At 42.8% G+C, this 26,893-nt stretch overlaps 1 protein-coding gene across 1 annotated transcript in view; it reads left to right on the plus strand.

The window, feature by feature from the left end:
* Positions 1–14,518: 14,518 nt before the first annotated feature.
* LOC306756192 (low-density lipoprotein receptor class A domain-containing protein 4-like) overlaps positions 14,519–26,893 on the plus strand; it is a 171,848-nt gene continuing 159,473 nt past the window's right edge. The window contains exon 1 of the mRNA XM_079240874.1: positions 14,519–14,667. Within this exon, the coding sequence (XP_079097000.1) occupies positions 14,628–14,667 (40 nt within the window). The 5' untranslated portion in view covers positions 14,519–14,627. The remainder of the gene's footprint in view (positions 14,668–26,893) is intronic.

Consider the following 26,893-nt stretch of genomic DNA (forward strand, 5'->3'; position numbering starts at 1 on the left):
TGATGGTATTTGGAGTTTTCTGAGCTTTCTACAGTGTTACAGTGTTGAATCCTCATCAGACATGTGAACGGCACCGTTTTTTATCACCTAAACGCATGTTTGAGTTTGAGTTTGAGTTCCAGCACGCTCTCCGTTCGGTTTCCATGGTGATGAAAAATCTGTAGTTTTAGAGAGTTTTTTTCTACTTGGAAATCCTTGTGACGTCCCGGGGGATAAGGTTCAGTGATTGGTTACCTTCTACTGGTTAACAAGGGCATGTACAAATACATCAGGCGGGTGGAAAACGTGGGATAAAGTTATTTCCAACGATGGCTGGTGAGTTTACCAAAGAGAGACATCCTGCTGCATTCGTTGCTGTGGGTTGCTGTTTTCCACTTCGTTTTCAGGCTCTGATTCAGGTTCCAACATGTAGGGCTGTATGCTATGTGTTGACATTGTATTTTGTTTTTTTTTATTGAGTTCATATGAGCCTAATCCTTCTGTTTATGAGATGTTACAATGACGGTGAAAGCAGGTGCGGTGCGCGCTCCCGATGTAGTGCAGTGGCGGGAGGCGGGGCTTAATGCGGAAGAGTCTCAATCCACTCGTTTTGCCCGCAGGCTGATCTGACAGCCTACGGAGAGGGTCGGTCTGAAGTAAATAAAGAGATTTGTGACAATAACTCGATCAATCCCAGCCCTTCTGGGCTCAGAAATAAAAATAAATTAGCCTTATCCCCCGGGACGTCACAAGGATTTCCAAGTAGAAAAAAACTCTCTAAAACTACAGATTTTTCATCACCATGGAAACCGAACGGAGAGAGTGCTGGAACTCAAACTCAAACATGCGTTTAGGTGATAAAAAACAGTGCCGTTCACATGTCTGATGAGGGTTCAACACTGTAACACTGTAGAAAGCTCAGAAAACTCCATAATGGGACCCCTTTAACAAACATTCAGTGGAAAGTGACTGCAGAAAATTTCATGGTGATTTCAGCTTCTCCTGCAGACAGGCTGATGGCTTATTCCAGTTTAAACCAGTCAATCCTGTGAAAAAGTTCCGTATTTTCCTTCGTAAAGTGTAAGTCACCCTGATGGAAAGTTTCCATCAGAGACGTATTTTCAGCCTTCGCTGTTAGATAAACATTTGCAGCAGAACTCTGAATCACCCCGTAGCCTCAGATCTTCTTTTTGTTACGCAATCACATTCTTTGTATGCTTGAATTTTCACTGTAACAGATGTGAGCAGCCCCAGGTTAAATAGTCTGTTCCGCAGTCCATGTTTGTCTGTCTGGCTTGCTGATAAGCATGTGTCCCTGTGTGACCCAGCGGAGGAGTCGGAGCTGGCTGCTACTGCTGCTCGTTGTTGCCATATGTTACCGAGCCACAGAAATATGCTTCATTACTAATAATGCTATCATGCAGACTCTCCTCACTTCACCCATTTGAGAGAAGTCCGAGGTCACATGGAGCACCAGGGATGGAGACACTAATGCTTCAGAGCCTGATTCGACAAGACTTGGAGTGTTTATTATTGAGTTTAGTGGTTTTGTTGTTTAAGTGGTGTTTGAAGGCCGCTGTGTAGCATCATGCATACCATCAGAGGTCATTTCATTGCACACAGCTAGACAAATGGGCACAGATGCATATTCCCATCTTACTGCACCTTTCCTTCTGTGCAGATTCTCTGGCAGTTGTTCTCATGTGTGATCTATATTAAGTGTTTTTCATATTGAGTGATGACACACGCTGATACTGTCAGGAAATGAACAGACTGAAACCATTCAAAGCCAAGGTATTGTTCGCTTTTTGCTAGTTTGTGTCAGTCAAAACACAGAATTAAGTACCACTGAGTAACATGATGCCTCTGGACGTGAAAACAATCATACAGACAATGTTCATCTATTGCAGACAGAAATGTTTTGGGGCCAGCTGTCACTGAAGGCATCATCCTCTCCAGCAGATCTAGCAGATAGCTTGGTCCATCGTTTTTACAGTCTGTGGGAGGCTCAGCTGAGGTCTGACTAATTCATCCTGGTGCTGTTTGTTACAAAAACACTGGAGATTTTCAGGAGAAAGCTTGGTCTGCATCTTTTTCTGCCTTTGCTGTTCATAAAAAGCAGATGAGAGGAGATAAACTCCTGCTGGAGATGAACTCCTCTGGCTGGAAATACGAAGCAGGAGAACAGCTGTCTAGACTGCACAGGAAGCAAGTAACGTACAAATATGATGTGGAAATTATTATACAGCATTTTCTCTACAAACACAGCAGGTGAGGATCTCTTTATCCTGTTTATATAACACAGCATTTATCTGTATGTCTCCACTACGATGAGATGTCAGCGAAAAGCAGCAAAAGAGGACAAACTCACCTGCGTGTGGACGTGCTCACCTGCACGGCGACAGCAAATGATCTGAAGATTTCTAGACATCCAAGTCTTTATGTCTATGAGACACTGTTTTTTGTCTTTATGTCTCATAGACATAAAGACTTGGATGTCTAGAAATGTTCTCCTCTTAAACTCAGATAAGACTGAAGTAATTCTCGTTGGATCTGAAAAACTCAGAGCTAAATTTTCCAGTTTTGTAATGAACCTGGATGGCATTACTTTAGCTTCCAGTGCTACAGTGAGAAACCTTGGAGTAATATTTGACCCTGACCTGTCCTTTGGTCCACATATTAAGCAGGTTACTAAAACAGCCTTCTTTCATTTACGTAATATAGCCAAAATTAGGGACATTCTGTCTCGGAGTGATGCAGAAAAACTGGTTCACGCTTTTGTTACTTCGAGACTAGATTACTGTAACTCTCTATTACTGGGCTGTCCTAAATATGCCCTGAAAACCCTTCAGCTGATCCAGAATTCTGCAGCCAGAGTCCTGACCAGAACCAGCATGAGAGATCATATTTCTCCAGTTTTAGCCTCTCTTCATTGGCTGCCTGTTGAATCTAGAATAGAATTTAAAATCCTTCTCCTTACATATAAAGCCCTCCACAACCAGGCACCACTATATATCAAAGACCTCATTGTTCCTTATATACCAAGTAGAGTACTTCGTTCGCAGACTGCAGGCTTACTTGTGGTTCCTAGAGTCTCAAAGAGCCGAGCAGGAGGCAGAGCCTTTGGTTATCAGGCCCCTCTCTTATGGAATAAGCTCCCAGTTAGTGTTAGGGAAGCAGACACCCTCCCCACCTTTAAGACTCGGCTGAAGACTTATCTTTTTGATAAGTCCTATAGCTAGGGATGGTTAGCATCCTTTAGTTATGCTGCTATAGGTTTAGACTGCTGAGGGACATTTCCTGATACACTGAGCTTCTTTCTTTTTCTCCTTATCTCTCTCTTTTATCCCCCCCCCCCATAACAGTGTTGCATCATTAACATGTATGTCTCCTGTCTCAGCAGGTCTCCCTGGCCGGGAGTAGCAGTTCCTGGTGTCTGTTGTCTTTCTGTCCTCTTCCCCCCACACAGCAGAGGCAGATGGCTGCCTGTCCTTGAGCCGGGTTCTGCCGGAGGTTTCCTTCCTGTTAAAAGGGAGTTTTTTCCTTCCCACTGTTGCCAGTGTGCTTGCTCAGGATGGGAGATTGAGTTGGACTCAACTCAATCTGTTGGTTTCCTTATATAGGATTATGAATTGGCCTTCATTATGTTTTCCCCTCTGTCTGTAAAGCGTCTTGAGATGGCATTGCCGTGATTTGACGCTATATAAATAAAGTTGAATTGAATTGAATTGAATTGAAATTCATTACATCATGGCTATGTTCACACTACAGGCTGAAGTGACCCAAACCCGCTGTTTTTGCCCCTATGCAACCTGGAACTGATCTTTTCTTACCTGTCTGAACGACACAGATCTGATGTTTTCTAATGCGACCCAGACCGCTTGGATATGTGCTCCTAAATCTGATGCGTATCTGATCTTTATTTATAATGATGTTTATTTATATTTGCGTATCATGAGACGTCAGTCTGAACAGCCAGGTTGTATTCAGTGTGACTCTGACATCATTCTGGAGCTCCTAGATGCAGATGATGCAGTCAGACATGAGGAGATGACTACAGAGCAAACAGCGGATCTGATGCTGAAACAGGCTAGGCGAGGTGCAGTAACCTGCATCCGGAGCTGTGGCTCTCCTGAACCACATGACACACCTCCATAGTCTCAAGGTGATGTGTTGACAGATGTGTAAAATGTATTTCTTGACACCCTAAAGTTCTGAGTTCTTTTTTTTTTTTTAGGGTTTTTTCCCCCCTCTCTCTTTATCTCTTTCACTTTTCCTAAGAGGTGTTTTCTCTTCTTTCTCTTTCTGTCTTTCTTCTGTCCTCTCTGGTCCAGCAGTACAAACTCTGCAATGCAAACTATAATTCAAAATAAATATAGAAATAAAATAAAAATTCAGAAAGTCAAGGGCATCATTATATCTATAAAGCTTCCCTTGGCAAAGTAAATTTGTTCAGCAGAGCATCCAGACCATCATTCTGCTTGCCTAAATGCTGGACAAGACACATAAAAAAGTTTTGGAAGAACTCCAGCTTTGTGAAACGACTCGCATCCTGATCCCACCACACCTGGATCCGACGCTGCGTACACACACTCCTCTGTACTGATGTCGCAGAAGTTGCTCTAAATGGGACGTCACAACAAGAAAAAACTTCTTTCTCCTTTTCATCTTTTTTAACCAGAACCCGCTCACAAACTGGCGGACTGCCGCCACGCGCTGTTATTAACAGAAGCCAGTAAATGTCAGTACTGGTTTCCTCCGTATTTGTCTACGTAAACATCATCCTGTGTTTGACGGCATTAATGTTACACTGAGCATGCGGATTACTTCAGGAGCATAAACTGTTCGCGCCGCAGTCCGCAGACAGGTCACATTTAAATATGAATATGAACAATTGAATTTGACCAGAGAACTGGAATTGTGCTTTAAGGCCTGCAGTGTGAACGGAGCCCATGTCTCCTGAGATTTTACCAGAGTGGAAGGAAAATGTCTGCAGAAAGTCTGGCGTGATTGTTCTGGACGTTGCGGTTTGACAGGCCACTGCTTCCAACCATTTCTTCGGGACATCAGTGAATCCGGCCGGGTTTCCCTGACTGCACCTGTTTTGATGTCCATTCAGTTTTGAGTGCAATTTGAAATAGTTTCATTAGCATTCAGTTCCATGTTTTATGATAACGCTTGTCCTCATGTGTTAGGACAAACGTCAAAGACTGGGATAGAATTAGATGGAAACACAACATCCACGTGCACACAATCATTTTTACTGATGATGCTACACTGTCGGTAAAACAGTGCTCACCTGTCTTTACAGAAAAAAAGCACTGCTGACTGTGATGCTCCACATGGAGGCTTCAAAACTGACAGGACAACTTATTGACAAAGAGACCAGCTTGACTGATTTTAACTGACGGCATGATGGCTGCCAGCTCATTCTGGATCCTGCAGTGTGGGAATTATATCTGCAATCCTGTCAAAATATTACATTTTAAAGTTGTAATTCTAAGAAACTGTGGTCCAACAAAGCCGGCAGGACACTGTGTACTATGTGTCTTTGTGTTGTCTAGTCAGACTTATTCGTCGGGAGAGAGTGGTGTTTACCAGACGGGTAAGTCGCTGTCCTCAGGGCAGTGAGGGTCAACAGGCGGGCACTTTCAGTAGGATTTAGGATTTGATCAGCTCGTTTCAGAAGGTGTAACCATATTAACCCAGAAGAGCTCAGCATGACTTGTAAGATATAAACAGTTTCTGAGACATTTGGCATCACTCTATGGTAAAAACTTTGCTCAAAATCCTGTGGAAGACAACCACATTCTTGTCTTCTGCCCCCTGAAGGACACTGGAAAGTCGGGGTGGGAAAATCAAATCAAAAAATCAAAAATCTGGATTTTTTTGCTTCACAATTTCAAAATAAATAAAAGTAATCCATTATAAATTTGTCATATTAATTGTTTTTATTGATTCTATTCTATTCTATTCTATTCTATTCTATTCTATTCTATTCTATTCTATTCTATTCTATAGTCATTTAGCAGACGCTTTTATCCAAAGCAATTTGATCTTTTTACTTGGACATTATAGCAGCAGAATGATGGTCTGGCTACTGGGTTGTGCTCAGTAAAAAAGAGTTTTATACATTTTTTTTTTTTTTTGTTTTTAATCTACAAAAATCAGCAATTTCGAAGAATTGTGAGAATCACAATTTAAATCGAATCGGCACCCAAATCAAATCGGGACAAAAGCATATTGTCACAGCTCTACTGGAAAGCATAAAACTGAACTTTAAACATTCTGACACACAGAGGTGCTTATAATAGAAGTAGAAGTAGAAATAAAGTAGAAGTCCTGCCATGTTTTCAGATCTACCGATGCATTTAGGACATGTGTTTTCACTAACAGGCTCGTCTACCTGCAGTGGACTTCTACTTTCTACTTCTACTTTATACACCTCTGCTGACACATCACATGGTCATAAATGGTAAATATTCCTAATAAAAATTTGGTACTTTTTAAAATTTTTCTTAAAAGGGATAAATAAAGGCCTTATATTCAAAAGAATTTAACTTATCCAATCATTTTTTCATGGGTTGGGCCTTTATAGGTTAAGTACATCCTACTTTGGCCGTAAAATGTTGTTAGAAAAGAGCAGAAGAAGAACATGGTTTGCATTGAGGAGAGAGCGTCCAAATACAGAGTGATGTGTGGAAATATGTGGCGTACCAAACCTAAAGACCTGTTTGTGTTGGACCATGTGTACATCTGTACAGCGCCAATCAGTTTGTGGAAATAAAAACTATAAAGCAAGCTATCGTCTCTTTCCACTGGTTCCAAGGCTTCTCAGCAATGAAAGGAAGTCGGTATCTCATTCTTCAGCTGATGAAACCGAAGGACGCCTGCTGCTGCCCTAGAGGCCCCTGCTGCTGGCCTGGAGGCCCCTGCTGCTGCCCTAGAGGCCCCTGCTGCTGGCCTGGAGGCCCCTGCTGCTGCCCTAGAGGCCCCTGCTGCTGCCCTAGAGGCCCCTGCTGCTGCCCTAAAGGCCCCTGCTGCTGGCCTGGAGGCCCCTGCTGCTGGCCTGGAGGCCCCTGCTGCTGCCCTAGAGGCCCCTGCTGCTGCCCTAAAGGCCCCTGCTGCTGCCCTAGAGGCTCCTGCTGCTGCCCTAGAGGCCCCTGCTACTGCCCTGGAGGCCCCTGCTGCTGCCCTAGAGGCCCCTGCTGCTGGCCTAGAGGCCCCTGCTGCTGGCCTGGAGGCCCCTGCTGCTGGCCTAGAGGCCCCTGCTGCTGGCCTAGAGGCCCCTGCTGCTGCCCTAAAGGCCCCTGCTGCTGCCCTAGAGGCTCCTGCTGCTGCCCTAGAGGCCCCTGCTACTGCCCTGGAGGCCCCTGCTGCTGCCCTAGAGGCCCCTGCTGCTGCCCTAAAGGCCCCTGCTGCTGGCCTAGAGGCCCCTGCTGCTGGCCTAGAGGCCCCTGCTGCTGGCCTAGAGGCCCCTGCTGCTGGCCTAGAGGCCCCTGCTGTCAGTTTGATCTTAGGTCACAGTGACACAAAGAATTCATTTTGAACCAGGTTTTGTTGTACAGACAACACCGTGGTATCACCGCCTGAAAGTGGTGCCGTAATGTTGCCATAGTTACGCCAGAAAGCGAGGGAAGACATGAGGCATGTGCAGATACAAACCACTGGCCATAAAGCAGCAGAGGAAGGAGAGGGAGGTCTGTGCTCGTGTTTTCACACACATGGTTCTGGTTCTGGTCCTGTTTCATGTCTCACAACCTCTGCACTGTCTGGCGAATGGTCCTCCATTCACACCAGTTTAACCAGTTTAACCAGAACCAAACAGAGAGAGGACTTTCCTCTGCTTGGATATTCTGGTCAAGTTGTTTACCAAAACAAACACTGATTCCGATGACTGTAATTTCACAAGAAGCTAGAATCTCATTAAGGCATTTGTTTTTGAATAAAACTTTATTGAAACACAGCTCGGAACGCAGCACTTTGGTGAACATTGGGAACCGGTGTGGTGAAAGTGCTGTGGGGCGATTGCATCATCAGACTGTAACAATGATGCATGTAGGAATGGGGACGTTTTAGAAGAGCAGCAGCAGCTGTCTGGACGACATGTCCGACAGAAACCGAATCACCTCAACACATCCCCATGTGGACAGGGCCTTAGTCTGACACATTCTTATCTCTTCTTAGTAAGAAGTCTTTACCCGGCTGAGTGAGACCTGATTACAGCAGAATATCTGCCGGGTTGTCGACACAAAGAGTTCATTCCGACTACAGTCTCTGCCTCAGACTGTATCTGCCCTGACTCGCTGATATCAGACCAGCAACGTTTCTCCATCTTCTATTGTCCAGTTCTGGTGAGTCTGTGTGAATTGTAGCCTCAGTTTGCTGTTCTTACTGACAGGAGGGAACCCGCTGTGGTCTTCTGCTGCTGGAGACCATCTGCTTCCAGGCTGGACGGGTTCAGAGATGATGTTCTGTATATCCTGGTTGGAACCAGTGCTTACTGGACTTCCTGTTGTCTTTCCATCATCTCCAACCAGTCTGTCCAGTCTCCTCTGACATCAACCAGACATTCTGGTCCAGACAACTGCTGCTCGCTGGATGTTTTCTCTTCTTCTGATCATCTCTGTAAACTCTACAGATGGTTGTGTGTGAAAATCCCAGTAGATCAGCAGTTTATAAAACACTCAGACCAACAACACGCTGCGTTGTAAGTGAAGTAAATCAGTTTTCTTCCTCATTCTGGTGCTTAGTTTGGCCTTCAGGAAGTCATGTCTACATGTTGGGAGTGAAAACTTTCAGTCTCTGCAGTTCCATTCACTCCTGCTGTCAGAACATTCGGATGCAGCAGACATTGTCATAACAAGCAACACTGTTCTCATTTCACATGTTCTGTCTCCACCGACTGCAAAAGTACAATACAGACTCCCTCTGTCTGCCTCCCTCTCTTATGTTTTCATTCCTCTGCTTTTGGGTTTTGCATACCTTTCAGTGCTTTGCATCGCTCACACTTGGAACCTTCCAACCAGATAAAAGCAGAGATAAACTCAGTTGTCCTTAAACGACCAGAGAATGACTCCACCTGCAGATCAGTTTTTCTGCAGCCTGCACCGACTGCAGCCTGTCTTTAGCTGACTCAGCAGACAGACAAAAGTTTTCAGGCTGGAGGAATAATTTCTTCCCTAAACACAGAAATTCAGACAAACCAGGCTGAACTGACTTTTGCAAGCATTTCAGCTTGTAAAGACTTTAAAAAGGAAACTTCCTGCTGGCCTCCTGATAAGCTGTTGAGGCTTTGAACAAGCCATTAGCTTTATGTGCGCTACTGCATTATAAAGCATTAGTACTATAATGGAATCAGATATAAAGTGTGTGCTCCTGGACCCCTGAATGGACCATATGCTGTTTTATGCAGGCTTTTTGATGGTGCAGCAGGGCTCACGATTCAACAGCTTCCTTATCAGCCGCTGAAAGATGTACACGTTGTTAAAAGCCAACTTTTTCCTTTCTTTAACTCCTGCAACGCCACAGCCCTTCTCCTGGTTCCGCTGGTTTGTAATTAGTGCTTTATGTGTCAGTGATGATGTAAACAAGCGATACCACTTATTCTGAAAATGTGTACAAGTTCTGATATTTGAGTACTTGCTGAAACCAAGTACTGACATGAGTACTAATGAACCCTATTACAGGAGTTTAGACCAGAAAGTCTGAGTCTGTGTCATCCTGCAGCCACCCTCTAAATGTAAGACTTGAGGAATCTTCACAGATAAGGAGGATGATGGTGGGTTATGATCACACTATACGCCCAAAATCCGACACATTCCACAATAACACCTTCATTTTGACGGCCGTCGTTTCTTCACATTGGTATCAAGCTCTACGTATCGGAAGACTTTTATGTATACTGAGTGCAAGTACACACAAATACTATCAGTGCATCCTTGATGTAGATAAAACATTTCTGCTTCAGATATGTATAAATATGATAATGCACTGGGAACTGAGAGGGGTGAAGGTCAACATTACAACAGCTAATTCTGCATCTAACTGAAGTGTTAACCTGAAGAATAATGTTTTTATTTATCCATGTGATGGACTGGCGACATGTCCAGGGTTACCTGCCTCTCGCCCAATCATTGCTGGAATAGACTCCAGCTTCCCACCACCCTGAATTGGACAAAGCTGTGAAGAAAATGGTGATTTGTTTACATTAACATAAAGTCAGATCATAACTGAAACCCAAAGTTTGTGTTGTGTTGCCCCTGTGGGTGGGGCGGGGGGTGAATGGGCAGATCAGTGTGGCGTGGGCAGTAATAAGACACGTTCACATCAGCCTTTTTGATTCGAATCCCAGTCCGTTTGCTCAGAAAGTCCGCTTCGTTTGGGGAAACTTGAAATGCTCCAAACAAATTCTGATTCCGATCAAGTTTCAGATCTCGGTCCGCCTACAAACTCAGGTCTCGGTCACCTTCAAGCGGACCAAATCCAGGAAGTGGACTACATACACCATACATCAGCAAAGTGCAAATGAATGTGATCTCGGTCTGCGTAAATCCCCCCCCCCCCCCCCCCCCCCCCCCCCCCCCCCCCCCGCAACTGAGCCGAGTCGCCAACTGGACTGAGTCTAGTGGACTGTCCTGATGTAAATGCGCCCTCAGTCCCAGTCCAGATTATCCAATAAACTAATTCCTTTTACAGAGACATTGTTCCATCAACTGAGCTCTAAATCTTTTTATTTTATATTTTATTGTTATATTTGATGGTAACATGTTGCGTCTTTTACACAGAATGTAATCCACAAACTCAGGATATGAATAAAGACCGATAGATTTCTGTATTTACATCTGCAGATGATTATTATAGTTCTCTTCTGTCAAATGATTAGAGTTAGTGTAAGTTTCGCATGAACTTCCCCAGACGTAAGCACAGCAGGTCAGATACGGCGCGAGCTTTGTGTAAGATGGGATTTCCAGGTCAAAGCTTCATCAATCAGAACAGAACTTAGTGTCGTTTATTCTTACCGTTTAAACACCATCTAGACAACGAGATTGTCTTTACTTTTGTATTTGTTCTTGAATATTGATGATTTATTTTTGTCAAACATCTATTTATTTTTTTAACTCTTTTGTACGGTGGCCAGGAAGTGCAAAACAAATTAAAATTTAAAAAAACAAAAAACAAAAAAAAAAAAAAAAAACATTTCAAATTTCAAAAACAAAATTATATTTTAAAAACCAATTCCCAATATAAACAAACAAATTTCAATTTAAAAAACCAAGTTTAAATTTTAAAAAACAAGTTAATTTTTTTGAAAATGTAAAGATTTTTCTTGAAATATAAATTTGTTTTTAAAAATGAATATTTTTGTCCTAAAAAGGAATTTATTTAATTTTTTTTAAATTTTATTTTTACATTTTTGAAATGTAATTGTGTGTTTGAATTTTGAATTTTTTTTTTCGAAATTTAAATTTTTTTTGCACTTCCCAGCCATCGTACTTTTGGAACGGCGTCTCCAATACATGCACATTATTTCCCCCAGATAACAGAAAAGTCATCTGCAAACATTAATTATGTTACAAATGAAAAGTTTTGGGCCAGGGACTGACCCATGAAGTAAATCACATTATTATTGTTTATTATTAGCAAAGTTTCCAGCAGCACATTTCTCTCTGTCATGACGTTTGTCTGCAGATCAGCGCTGTGTATTTCCAGTACATAATGACGTAATGCTTACATACGACTGCTGACGCAGTGACCGTGGGTCTGGTTGTAACAGTCTTTAGTCTTGGTTTGATGTTTTTTCTTAAACGTACTTCTTTTGGTGACTAGCTAGCCATTGACTGCAGGTTTGTGGATGGATCTTCTATTGGATGCCTTTATTTTCCAATGTCGGTTCATTGACGTGGTATTTATGATATGTTAGTTTACCTGGGAAGAAGTTATGTATGATGTCATCTTTGTTTATTTTCTTGAAGGTTTCCACCCAGAACTTTTTGTTGTTTTTGTCTTTGACTGCATATTTCTTGTTTCTGACTGCGTTAGCATCATGTCTCACAACACCTCTTACCTGAGCCTAACAGCAGTTTCTTGTCGACTCTTAGCAAACAGTTTAGCAAACCGACGCCACCTTGTGGTGGTAATGAGTAATTACAAGCAGATGCTGATTAAAACAAAACAGCTGACATGAACTTTTAATACAAATATTTTTTTACAAATAAATGTCTACTAAAACCTTACAAAATGATCACTAACCCTTCAACCTTAGTTTGCTCAGTTAGGATCGTTTTAATCGCAGCAAAACTTTAGCATTTTGTTTTATAGTTGGAGGTTTCAGAAGATACCAGAAAGGCTTAAACTGCCTGAACAAGGATAAACAGAGGATTACCGAACACACACACCAACACACAGAATCACCTCTGCATGTATGTGCAGGCGTGTCCTCTCAGAGTGTGTTGGAATTCTGTCCTAATGGGGTAATCACTCAGACCAGTGATCCGGAACCCTGCAACTCAGGACCCACTACGCTGCAGGTATTAGATGTTTCCCTGCTGCAACACACCTGATCCAGATAAAATGGATCTCAGACAAGCTAAGCAGCAGGTCTGCTACTAAGTCGTTCATTTGAGTTGAAAGTCTGGACGGCTGGATTCCTGCCTTCAGTCCACAGTGGGAACATTCACGCCTCCATTTCCTTCCTTTCAAATGATTATTTTCCTTTCCTTCTTCTTCATGACTTATTTTGTTGTTTTTTTTTTTTGTCTTCCCATTTTCTATCAATTCCCTCTTCTTTTAGACTTTTTCTTTCCTCCTGTGTCCTTTCTTCTCCTTCTTCATTTTCCTCCTTTTCTTCTAATTTCCTTTCCTATCAATGTCCTGCTTGTTTTGCCAGAACAGCAGCTCATTTCATCCAACTGGAACGTTGTTCAGGCCAACATTCATCCCACAGAACGCTCCCAGTCTACTTTATTCCGCTTTGTCATGTGTGGACAAAATGACGAGTCACCATAAAGGTGCATAATGAGGTGGGATTTAGTTGTTGTCATGGTGACCCAGTTCGTTCCCCGCCTTTTCTTTTGTGCTAGTTGTTGTGTGTAATTTAGCTGCAGTAAGACTTGATCAGAACAGGCAAACAGAGATAAGACTGAGGTCTGCTGAGCTTATTCCAAACCTCAGACAGGGTGTGTGTTTGTTTACCACCTGTCTGCTCCTTTTCCTTCCCTCCTCGACTTTCCCGAATCATTTCTTCCCTTGAACTTTTTAAAAACCGCCGTCTCTTTATTTCATGTCTGATTCAGCTTCTTTTTATGTCTCTGCCTCCCCTTCTTTTCTTTGATAATTTTTCTTGCTTTATCTCCTGTTTTTTTTGTAGCGCAGCTTCACGTGGGTTGTTTCCCTCTTTTATGTTTCAGCAAAGGCTTTCCTCCTGTGTGATTCCCCACCCCCCCCCCCCCCACCCCCGCTCGACACACTCCATCCCTCGTTTTTATGTCTCAACACCAAGAAAAAAAGTAGTTTTGTTTTACTTCTTTTACCACAACTGGTCTTCCTCCTGTAATCCCCCCCCCCCCCCCCCCCCCCCCCCCCCCCCTCTTTTTTGTCATGAATTTTTATGCCTTTCTCAGACACAAAACCAGCGCTTGGTACTTTTGAAATGTAAATAAAGTTTTGTTGTTCCCTCAGCCTTAGCCTCCTCCAGCCCTGTTTATCAGGCAGACTTCAAAGTGGCGTGCTGACATGTGGCGCTATCTCTCCCCTGCTCAGTGAAACAGGGTCACAGGCGGCGCTCGGCTCTCAGAAAATACTTTTCCCTTTCATGTAAGAACCTAGTGGGTGAGAGGAACTAAAGGGGGCTGTGCCATCCAACCACTCACCCGCTATCCAAAGCTGTGACACACACTGGGGCTCATCCACAGCTCTGTGCGTGTGCACGAGGGGAGTGTGGGTGTATTCATAAACATGTGTTGCATTTGTGTACTTTTTCCCAGCTGGTCATTTCAGGCCAGCGGTTGGCCCTGCCCATGCTCGCTGGGTGTCTCTGCACCGCCTGTTGTTTTTTGTTTCTCCTGATTTATTTACCGAGTTGCTGCCTCTCTCTCTCTCTGTGTTTTTCTCTAGCTGTGGAGCCAGCGCGAGCGCGCCGGAATAGCTTGTACTGAGCTTTGGACTGCAGCCGCAGCACCGAATACATCAGAGGAAGAAAAAAAAAAGAGTTGAGAAGCCAAGAAAGGGGAAGAAGTGGAGACGTCATGTTGGCTGGTGCTCTGCTTACAGGGAGTTCAGATCAAGCATCTTCCTGAAACCAACTATCTCTGTCATTTCTCTTATCCATCCATATACACCTCCCCACACACACACACACACACACATGCTCCCAGTAGGCAGTTAAACTCTTTATCCAGACCAGTTAACCCGGCAGCGGTTAACACAAGCTGCTGCTGAGCAGAGGAGGGACACTCTCTCGCTGCGGGGCTGAAATCAGACACATGGGCTGTTGATGAAGAAAGATGGCAGCGAGACTGGCAGGTGCCACTCCTTCCTCCCGACCACCCTCCCTCCCCCCCGCGGCCACAGCTCGGGCCAGTTAAGGTTGGTCTTTCTGCATCCATCACAGCATCTGCAGCAGCCGGCGGAGCGTGGGAAGCAGCAGGATGCAGGAAACGGATCTACCAGCCACAAATGCCTTCAAAGGTAAAGTCAGCGATCACGGCGCGTGATGTGTGTTTCAGGACACAAGTGCTCATCTGGTTGTAAGAAATATCAGCTTGGGTTGTGCACTAAGCCACATGCACATCTTCCTGCTAGGCGTCAGATCTGATCTGTTGGAAGTGTTTCTGTCCACATCCCAGTATAACGTTTCACATGGGGTCACATGGTTAACACTCTCACAGGACTGAGGTCTGGTCGGGACCTCTGTGTGTTCCTGCCTTCTCCCTGTGCGTGTGCATGTGCGCATGTGCTCGCTCCAGGGCCGCAGACCAGACACACGCTTGTTAGGTTGATTAATGTCTACATTCTCTCTAGGGGTGATAGTGAGTGGTAGTTTGTCTCTCTTTGTTGGCCCTGTGATGGACTGCCGACCTGTCCAGGAAGTACGCCGTCTCCTGCAGGGTGGCTGCTGGGATTGGCTCCAGTATACCTCCATGACCATGCATTGTAATAAGCAGGAATAGAAAATAAATGGAAGGAATTTATGTCATGTAAAATGCAGTTTGTGGGGAGTCCAGAGGACTGGTCTGTCAGCATGAACCTCTGAAGCTGCCGTCAGTAGGATGAACACAAGACCAGATAAACTGCTCAGCTCCATCAGCTGACAGAGGAAACTTCTGGATCAGAAGATCTGCAAATCCTGAAGAGCAGCAGGAAAACAAGAAACATACAACACAGTCTGTTGGATTATCTTGTTTGTTTGCTCTTCGTTGTTCTGTTGTCGTTGTTTTAATAATCCAGATCAGGAATATATTCTTAACTCCCAGACCTGTGCACGTGGTCATGCATGAGAATTAAAAGCTAAAAGTGACGGCAAGCAGCGTTTCAGTGGGACTGTTTATCTGCCACTGCAGCTTGCAATAAAAAAGCTGAATTGTAATATTCTGACGTTTCCCTGTGAGCCTTTAAAGAAATGAATTTGAGCATCTATTACTGTGTGCACAGTGACATAATGATGGACTCCGCTGAGTTAAATTCTTTGACTTAACAGATTTAATGTGTTACACAGAGAAAAGCAGATGTGAGCTCTGCTTTCTGCATTATTACCGACTTAACTTGAGCTTAATCGCTTTCTTATTAACACACAATAAGTTAATCTAATTTTAGTCTGGTAGCTACAGTTGTATGAAGGCGTAAAGCGAAGGACCAGCTCTTCATCTGAGGAAAAACTCCTCACAACTTTCCCACAGCTGTTTTATTAACGAATTAAAAGCCAGACATGCTGGCGTGATCGTGACACGACACAGTAAAACACTAAAACTGTACAACCTGCAGGAAAATGACATTTTTCCAGGTATAAAGCAACAGACACACTTTTAAGAATGAAATTAGCCTTTTTTAATAGACTCTGCCTGGGCAGCAGTGTGAGCAGAATTACCACATTATAATGAATAAATAACTGAGAATGAACCAGATTTCTGAGTCACACTTCTGTAAAGGTAAAGCAGGAAATGTTTTCCAGCAGCATTTTTTACCGGATTACTTAAAATCCTTCTTCACACCTCGAACGCAGACAATTAATTAAATGCTCAAACACAAAATAGAAATAAAAATATTGGAACTTACTGGACTGAAAAAACGCCAGGCAGCGGTGGAAACCGCACCGCTGTAGAGTCAGTGGTGAACTCACCTGCCGCTGGTTTGCCGTCGATCACCTGGGACCGCCGGTCAGTTTGGCATTCCCATCAGAATAACATATGTTTGCTGAGAATATCACACCCTTACTTAATGCGCATGCACACCACGGAACCAACACTTTTAAATGTTTTTTTTAATGTGATTTTTGGGTCAGGGTTACAGATGAACAAAAAAAGTCACATAAAGACATAAACCTATAAATGTGGCATTCTGTTCTGACCATGTATGTACTGATCACTGCTGGTAAGCTGTCTAAACTTTGTTGTCATATTTATGTCAAAGAAACAGGTTTTCCTGTTCCATGACACCCTTTCATTCCCCAGGCCCTCTCGGCTTGGATGGACAGAGTCCGTCATTCACTGCTTTGATCAGAATTATTTATTTGTTTCCTCCTGGAGGAATAAATTTTGTTATTATATCATGGATCTAGACCAGATGCATTAATTAAATAATCTAAAAAGATAAAGAAAATAAACGTAAAAAGACACGTATGTAGAAAACGAGAATATGCAAATGTGAATATACAAAATACAGATAATCCTTTACATGATTCTCAGGAAAGAAGCACCAAATGTCTTAATTCATTCATTCAGGGTGCAGCCGCCTGTCACTAAATGAATTTTCCAGCGCCGTCACAGAGTTGTGCATGGGTCAGACATTTGCCAGGACTGCTGATCGCTTGGCTAGCAGCATAATCGCTTGTTGTGTCGTTATGCAACTGCTTACACTGCCATTAGCTTTTCTTAGTGGTGGGGGCTCAGTGTGAGGTTCACTGATCCAGTAATGGCAGTCAGTCTGAGACCCTCCAGGTTTTACTGCATCATGCAATTTCATTTTAAAATATGATTCAAATATTTAAGATACTGACCTATAACAAGCCAGAAAGTAAAGGTAAAGTATAAATAATAATAATAATAATAATAAAACAAGCCAGAAAGTAAAGGTAAAGTATAAATAATAATAATAATAATAATAATAATAATAATAATAATAATAATAACAATAATAATAATAATAATAACAATAATAATAAATAATTATCATTCTTATTATTATTATTATTATTATAGCGACAGCAACAATATAATAATAATAATAATAATAATAATAATAAAAATAATAATAATTATTATTATATATTATTATTATTATTTTAATCGCATCACACTTTATATTAAAAAGTGCTACAGAAGAAAATAAAAATTATTTAAAATAGAGGATCTAAAGAAGTTTTAAGCTGTAATGTCTAAATTATTTATTCCCCAATAGCAAAGGATTATTATGAACATTTTTCTATTTTATTCTATTCCTATTCCTATCTATTTTTATTCTATTTTTATTTATACAAATATAAATGGACATTCTAAAGTCATTTAACATTGATTGTCGACGAAGGAGCTGATTAATTTCAAAGTTATCATTTTCATATTTAAACTATAGATGTTTGTGTGTTATTCGAGTAATCAATATTCTAATATTGATTTTTAGATCAAATTGTCAGCATGTAGTGATGTCTACAGGCTCCAGATTGGCCTCGATGACCCTCCAGAGGCCATAAATAATAATATACGCCGACAGCAGTCAGCTTCTGCTCCTTCTGGGCTGCTTACGCAGTTTAGCGGTTCGACACGGCAGATGGTAAGAAACACAACCTGCTGCAGTTTGGTTTGTTCTGAGATCATTAACTCTGGGTAGTTGTAATGTTACACTAATGAAATCACAGTTATTAATATTACATAGAGTTTCTGTCAATAGATGGCCTTCAGTTGAACAGACTGACATTCATTCTGTTATTGATGTTCCCTTCTGGGTGAAATGTGCAAAGCTTAGAGACCCTTTGTCTTCCATCCAGCGCCGTCGTCAGGGTGATTTGCTGCTGTTAGCAAGCTGAACACTAAAGATACCCTGTCTGGCTGGTGAAGCCATTATTTCATTGATGAAAAAGTTGCTTGCTTCAGCAGTACACCCCAGGAGTCAGGCTAAGTACATTACCGGTGCCAGATGCAAAAGAAATCTGTGTAGCTACACAACTGAAACGCTGCGTAAACATAGATGCAGAAATGTGTGTTTGCATTTTTCCCACTGAACTCGTCGACCTCCACACATCTGATCATCCCAGCATCATGATATTTACATGTGGACAAGTTCACCTGACAAAGGAAGCAACATCCTGCATACTGTATTCAGGGTTGCAGGGGTGTTGAAGTCTCTCCCCTCCCCAGTCCCTCCTGTGGTCCACGCTGGACAGGCTGCCGATCACAGAGCGAGAGGGATTTTTATGTTTCTTGCAGCCATTTAATTGTAAGATGAATATTTCATGGAAAATTTGTGAAAATGTAAACTTGTCTGAGTGAAACAGCCAGCAGAAGTTTCATCTCAAGTCTGCAGCTTTGTCAGCGCATCGTGTGTCAGACCTCATCACAAAGGTTTACACAGCTGCAAACATGCTTCCATCATTTTATTCAAGCTTTTCAAAGTTCCATAGAATTTACTGAGCTTCAGTTTTTTAAACCAAAAAAACAAAGAAACCAAAATAAAATCCGAGATTGTCTGATGATACTTGTGGGTAGAGATACTCACTGCAAGTCCTCCAGTGTAGCAGCAGGTAAACATGTAAAACCTGCGGGTCGGTGGCTCATGTGGTCCGCAGTTCATCGTTCCTGGACTGATGCATCAAAAGATATTTTTCAAAGGGTCTAAAATAACTGTATGAGATGAGCACAGAAAATGCATTTTATAATCTTTACACATTGAATAATACTTATCATTCATTCATTCATCCTAACAGCTTAGTCCAATGAAGGGTTGCGGGGAAGCTGGAGCCTATCCCAGCAGTCTTTGGGCAAAAGGAGAATAATTTTAATGATAAACAAAAACATGACATATAAACTCATTTGAATTATTGTTTAAATACTTACAGGTCCAATAAGTATTCCTGAAGTTCTCCAGTCGGTACATACAGTGTGGGAGCATGATGTGAACCAGATCTGATGAGTAAGATGGCGCTCATCCGTTTAAACTTTAAAACTAAGGAGTAAAATCTTTAAATCTGTCTGGAGCCGGACTGGGAACCAGTGCAACGATGCCATAGATGGTGTCATGTGATAAAAGACGAGCTGCTGCGATCTGAACTAACCGGCGCAGACACGACTGATCCGCTCTAAAATGACAGAAAATTCCCAAAACCCTGGTGAATGTGCTAAATGGGGAGAAATGAGACGCTAAGCTGGTGTGTACAGGACCCTATTAGCAGCGTGAGCTTAGCCCACACTGAGGTGGGCGGACTTGATTAAAGGCAGAATAATTTTGTCATTATGATCAGGATATTCTCTTAAATTCCTCATTCATACTGGGAAGCGGTTGCAGCAGCAGAGAAGGACTGAAACGGAACATTATTCTGTGAGGTGGAGAGAATGAATTCTGGTTCATTTTGTGGTGGAGGTGAAGGTTTTCCGTTTGTGTGGACTAGAAATCCCCCACCTCCTTTCTGTGTGTGCTCTGTTGGTGAATGTGGTCTGTGAATCCCGTCAGAAAGATGCAGCAGTGTGTTGAATAAACAGCCCTGTAAAGGTGAACGATGACGACTCTCAGAGACGTCGCTCTTCAGAGCAGATTTTCATAAAGCTGCGGTAAATTTCACATGCTGCCGTTTTTTGTTTGCTGAATCCCTGTGTGATGTTGCTAACAGCGTGTTACACAGATCACACACAGGACTGGCAATCCCCACTACAGTTCGTAGTCCAAGCAGTTTCATTTTGCAGATCAGCACAGCTTGATGGCTTAGAGGTGGCTCTGTGAGCACAAGGTAGGTGACAGAAGTTTTATTCTCAGGCAGATGGGATCACAGAAACCACAGTCTGGGAGCTTTTACAAAACACACTGATGCACTGACTCAGCCAGGTTGACTCATTCCTCAGCAGGCTGCTCCCTCTTAGTTATTTAAACCAAACATAGGGCATGGTGGGATCTGGTGTGTATTGGATGGTTCATATTGTGATAAATCAGTTCTTAACACACACACACACACACACAGTTTATCTGTAGATTTGTGTGTATTTCCTGCTGTTATTATTAGTGTGGTCAACGCCTGCCTCGGCAAAGAAATCACTCCAGAAGTGAGCTTTCTCTCTACTCTCAAAGCAGGTTTATTACATAATTCATCAGCTGTGTGTGTGAGTGTGCATGTCTGGGTTGGCTCTGGTCAGTCTCCGCTGAGGCCCTGAGGGGGCGACGGGGGGAATGAAGTCATCGAGCGATAGTAAACAAACGCAGCAACATTCAGATGTGGGCAGACACGGCTTGTCGATAGCTGCAAGGCTAATACAGGGTTTTGTTTACAGAGCAGAGTTCACGTCAGGTAAAACACTGTCTGCGACACACACACACACACACACACACACACACACACACACAGACAGAGCGTGACATCTGTCTCCGCCCTGCCTGACCTGTTTTTGCTACTTTTTAATCCACACTGATGCCTATGATGTGTTTGTAACCGTGTTCTGTATGAAAGTCAGGATGTCTGCAGCTCATGTGGCTCTGAAGGACACTTCGCCAACATTTTGCTTCCATTTTCTCCTCCCTTAAAAAAAACCACTTAATCTCACTTTTGACGATCAAAAATCAAATTATTATTTTTTTTTAGCAATGATACATTTGCAAACAAAAGTTTGGACACACCTATTTTACAACCGTCTACAATCTGGTATCAGCACATGTGGACGTCACATTTTCAGTCATCTGCACCATTCTACCTCATCAATACTTAGAAGGAGGATTTAAAGTAGAACGTCCATGGATGTGCAGCTGATGAATCTGCAGATACTTTGTGATGCTTCATGTCGGAATGGAACAAAACATCTGGGGAATGTTTCCAACATGTTGCATGTATGGGGTAAGAACCAGGATTCAGATGCAGACACACATCTGTAAATGAGTATAGGTTTATTTGGCTTCCACAGATGATGAATTCCTGAAGGAGTGTATGGCAAGCAGGCAGCCAGGCAGGCAGCCAGGCAGGCGAACGGACACGTGAGGATCTTTAAATCTGAACAGACAAAAACAGATTAGGCAGGCAAGGAATGAAGGCAGGCTCATTTGTTAAAGAAGCCGAAAGCTGTTTCTACGGATTAATCAACACTTTGGCGATGACTGGAAGACTGAGGTGGTCTAATATACTTGCTGCTTGATTGCCAGATGAGGTGCAGATGAAGATCTGGTTGCCGGGGAAAACAGGCCACCATAGCAACACACCAGAGCAGGAACCAGAAAACCTTGTTGACTCCTTGACACAAAGACAGTTCTGAGGGGCAAAAGTGGGTCAAACTGCAACTTTACATTTGACAAACTACATTTAGATTGAACTTTCTGCATCCTAAACCTACATGTCTACATGACTTATAGTGAAGTAAATTACATACTACTTTTACATACAAAGTTTTTTTTTTTTTTTTTTGTTTGTTTTTTTTTTTTATAACATATTAAGTTAATAATCTAAACCTGTAGTCAGCTTTTGTTTACTTAGCTGATTTATGATTTTATTGTATAATTAAGATAAACTTTCTGAAGCTGATTGTACCACCGAGCAGCCATTCATATGTTTCATACCGGATATTTACCTGGTTGAGGCCATGTACACACTGCCTCATTTTTTAAAAAACAAATCCATCCACTGGTTGTTAAACACATTCATAAGCATATCAAACCATTAGGCGGCAGAAGAGTCTCAAATCCTATCCAATCGGAATAACTTTCGGTCTCGCGACGTCACTTCCACAAAACACACAACATGCCTATAACATGATATGGTTAGGTGGCGGAAAATAACTGTCCTTAATGTTGTCCTTTGCCTTTGGTCGTCTCTGTGAAGCGGTACTGACGGCAGGATAAAAACACACACACTTACAAAGCGCCTGGACAACGGAAGATGTCAACACAGTTTCGAGGAAGTCCATGCTGTTGAAAACAAAGGTTGCAAATTTGATGTCATGGTTCTTTTGTCGCTGACAATTACCTTTCAAAACCTAAAACCTTGGTTACATATGTCCACATGCAGAAAGAGTATTCCCAAATCTTCATTTTGGTCAGATGTTTTTTAAAGAATAATTTTTTAACGGATTACATACATCTATGTTTTCGTGTGGATGAAAGGCCAGATCAAAGAAAAATATCTTTGTTTTGTGAGATATCCTGCTGCATGTGGACAAGCCCTGAGATGCTTTCACAGTTAAATCAATACAGCATTTTCTGACCTGAAAACTTAGCTTTTGGTGGCACACTGACATTTATCTTGCTGATTCCTGAAGCCATTGTTGCCCCGCCGTTTCTCACAGCTCTTTTTTTTCACATCACAGGGCATCACTTGACAGCTGCATTTTTGGTTTGCAGCACCATGTCTCACGCCAGCAACTGGTCATTTGTGCACCATGGCTGATTCAGTACAAGAGGAAAATACAAGAGGACATTATCAGAGGTAGAGAGGAAACGAAACAGAGGAATTGTAAGAATAGGAGACAAGACAAAAATCAACACCAGACTTTTACTGGCTGGAGAGAACTCAGAGATAAGACAGGTTGCAAGAATTATCTATCGTTACAAGACACCACTGTACGAAACTCTGCCATAGTTCAGTGCCACTTTAATTTAGGTAACCTGCTAACAGGTGAGTCAGCAGTTCAGTCATTAAGTAAGAGAAAGCTGCTTTATGTAAAGCCTAAAATCTCTGTGTGTTTACACCAAATATGGTGAAAAACCCCAAATACTTCCAACCATTGCTAAGCAAATATACCTTATGTGGCTTGCTAGCGCAGAGCGTCTAAAATGGCTAATGAGCTCGACACACAGGGAGCGATAAATGACAGCAACAAGACAAATTCATCGCCAACAAGGTGAAACGCAAGACACTGGATGCGACAAACCGTAACCGCAGTGGCATATCTCGCATGGCCCTCTCGCATCACTCTCACATGGCCCTCTCGCATGGCCCTCTTGCATGGAACTCATGCATGACCCTCTCGCATCACTCTCACATGGCCCTCTCGCATGGCCCTCTCGCATGGCCCTCTTGCATGGAACTCATGCATGACCCTCTCGCATGGCCCTCTCGCATCACTCTCACATGGCCCTCTCGCATGGCCCTCTCGCATGGCCCTCTTGCATGGAACTCATGCATGACCCTCTCGCATGGCCCTCTCGCATGGCCCTCTTGCATGGAACTCATGCATGACCCTCTCGCATGGCGCTCTCGCATGGCCCTCTCGCATCACTCTCACATGGCCCTCTCGCATCACTCTCACATGGCCCTCCCGCATGGCCCTCTCACATGGCCCTCTCGCATGGCCCTCTCGCATCACTCTCACATGGCCCTCCCGCATGGCCCTCTCACATGGCCCTCTCGCATGGCCCTCTCGCATCACTCTCACATGGCCCTCTCGCATGGCCCTCTCGCATCACTCTCGCATGGCGCTCTCGCATGGCCCTCCCACATGGCCCTCCCGCATCACGCTCTCACATGGGATTTTCTGATAAGGTTCTCTCATTGCATACACGGATCACTTGTCTCCAATAAATGTGATTGGTTACAATATCTAAGGGAATTTTGTTATTTTAAAAGCAGTCAGGGACGGTTAAAGATCAATGATGAAGAGTCTGGAGATTTTGCTCAAACTGACAGAAATCTTGCTGTTAACTCTACTTGACAAAAAAGACAACTCTGGGTTTATTCTGTATTAGGGACATGGAAACAGTCTGGTGAAACTCATTATTTGGTGACTAACCTCAAGGTTGATCCAGAAAAATCTGTGTTCTACTTGATCATTTAATGATACCCTTCCTGACTGGTTGTAGAGCCACGCGACATCAACAAAAGTTAAAAATTTTTCAACGTCGCGTCGCAAGCCCTTGTGAACATGTCTACATGAACGAGGCCAATATTATTATGCACAAATGTGGCTTGTTGCTTGGCTGAAGGAGGGCAGCAATTTCCACCTCATTGTGTAGCTTACGTAGGAAATTAATGTAGAAGAAGCAGTGTGCCGAGCCCTTCATGGTTATCTTCAAAGGCTGTAAGACAGGGGTGTCCAGCTCCGGTCCTCAAGGACCACAATCCTGCTTGTTTTCCATGTCACCCTGTTCCAATACTCCTGACTCAATCTAATCAGCCATTATTCACCTGAATCAGAATCAGGTGTGTTGATGCAGGAATACATTGAAAACATGTTGGATTGCGGCTCTTGTAGGACCGAATTGATTAAGGGGAAGGTTGCTGTAACCGAGGTGTTTCTAACTTTAACAAAATGGTGTTATAGCCTAAACCAATCAAGAAAGGATCAGGTCTTCGGCTTGACCATTCTGGTTTTCTTACCAAAGCAAATAGATTTGATTTCTGTCACTATTCTAGTTATGCTATGGTCTGAACCCAACCAGTAGGAGACCAAAAGGTTTTAGGTGATGTCTAACTCAGAAGGGAAAACAGTTGTAATGAATTGGTCTTTTACACAACATAACGCGCCATTAACATGTCCACTTACGGGCTATGATGTCATGCTTTAAGAGGGCTGCTTTGGTGTTCTTGAGACTTTGCTAATACAACTTTAAAAAGACAACACACACACACACACACACACACACACACACACACACACACACACACACAAATTAGGCTTCATAAAGCTATTCATCTGAAGTCTCATGGGGAACTAGACCCTATGTCCTTTGGTTTGAGCCTACATTATTGTTTCTGGGTATTTTAAAAACTACAACTGTAGTTTCATTATTCCAACTACGCATAAAGGCAGAGATGCCTCTGTGCATACACATAGTTGGAATCATGAACCACAAAGGTGTATATCCATCTGGTCCCCACTTCTATTCAGATAGGAGACTGGAAACCACTAGACTCTAATGGAAGTGACTCTTTTGTCTGTGTACAGATGTTTCAGCAGAAAACAGTTGTTGCCGATATTTACAGCAGCATCATTTACACAATTCAGAAACAAATCGGTTTGTTGGTTTTCTTTTCTGATTTCCCTGCAACCTTTTTCCGTTCGTTCACCTAAATCCAGTCCCATATCTGAATTAAGATTCCCTCTTTATGCCGTTAACTTCTGACACTTCTTCTTCTCGCTGTCCTGGGAGAAATGCAACAGTCAGCACACGAGATGACATCTTTTGAGGTCACAAATGTTGTTTTAAAACTACTGGATCATAGTGCAACTTGTAAAAATGGCAAATCCTTCCCTGAATTATCCTCTGCAGAAAAGAATGAGTAACCATGTGTTCACAGGGAGCAAATAAATAGAGCGTTGGCACTTTCCCAAACCGGAAAAGTTTCTCACAATCTAACAAGTGTCATTTTCCCCGCAGCTCCACTTCCCTACATTGTCATATTTCAGATATTATAAAGAGACCAAATACTAGAGTCACTTTCAATCCCAGCCTGCCTTTCTCTTTTTTTCTCCTTGTCTTCTCCTTTTTCTGACTCAGACGCATTTTCTCACATTTTTCCCTCCCTCTGTGGTCACCTTCGTCCGTCCATCACCATTTATCTCACTCTGTCTGTCATCCTCCCCTCCTCCCTCCTCTGCTCCGTCTCTCACATTGTGGTCTCCCACAGCAGTCGATCCATATTGAGTTGTACTAATGTGGAGCCCTCGTCCATCTATAAAATGACTGACAGCTCATGGCTATTACATGGGGACCTCCTGCCCCTCTGCCTGTCTGCTGACAGGGGCTGAAGCCTCAGACACAGAGGAAGATGTCTGACTTTTCTTTTCTATCCGTCGGTGTAGCACAGGATTCGTATGCAAAATTTCAAGGGTTTTAATCAGCTGCAAACTTCTTTCAATTCCTGCCTACTGGTTATAAAGCAGGAGACATTTAACCAGCTTAATTCTGATCAAAGTCACGTTGCTATACAACAGTTTTTCTCATAGTTGTTTGAATAGTAGATTTCCCCAAGGCAATTACTGTAGCAATGTCCTCAGGCTCCACAGCGTTCAACACGCTGCTTTTATGCTTTAATTGTATCTCTAAAAAAAGTATCTTGCTGCAGAGCAATAGTAGGTAGTAGAGAGGAAAAGATCTTAACCCTGTGGGACTCAAAAAAAATCTGTTGTGTGAAACAAAACCAAACCGTTAAAAATAATCAGCAGATAATCGCACACATGCTCAGGGCGATCAATTCAAATTTCATGAACTGCTGTATTTAATTTTTGCACTTAAAGGAGAATTTGCTTCTGCGTCTTCCGTTAATACAGATTCCTACTGAGAAACATGCATTTTAGCAGGGTTGCAGAGTGGATTTGGGAATCTTTCCAGCTGTAGATAGCAGTATTCCAGTATTCCCTTCTCACTGAAGGGAATGTGGGGGCTGGGATTTCTTACACTGTGATGTTGACACTGTGAACAAGACCTAATGTTCCTGGTGAATGCATTTATATCAGGCACAGGCTTATAGAGCGTACACTTAACTTATGCATGGATAATTATAAAGCTTCTGCTGATTTGTTTTTCATTGCTGAGTGACTGAATATCACAAGTCGCAGCCGGGCTCGTTTAGACTAACCTC

This window comes from Telmatherina bonti (assembly GCF_933228915.1).
Source record: "Telmatherina bonti genome assembly, chromosome: 5".
In the NCBI taxonomy this organism is placed as follows: domain Eukaryota; kingdom Metazoa; phylum Chordata; class Actinopteri; order Atheriniformes; family Telmatherinidae; genus Telmatherina; species Telmatherina bonti.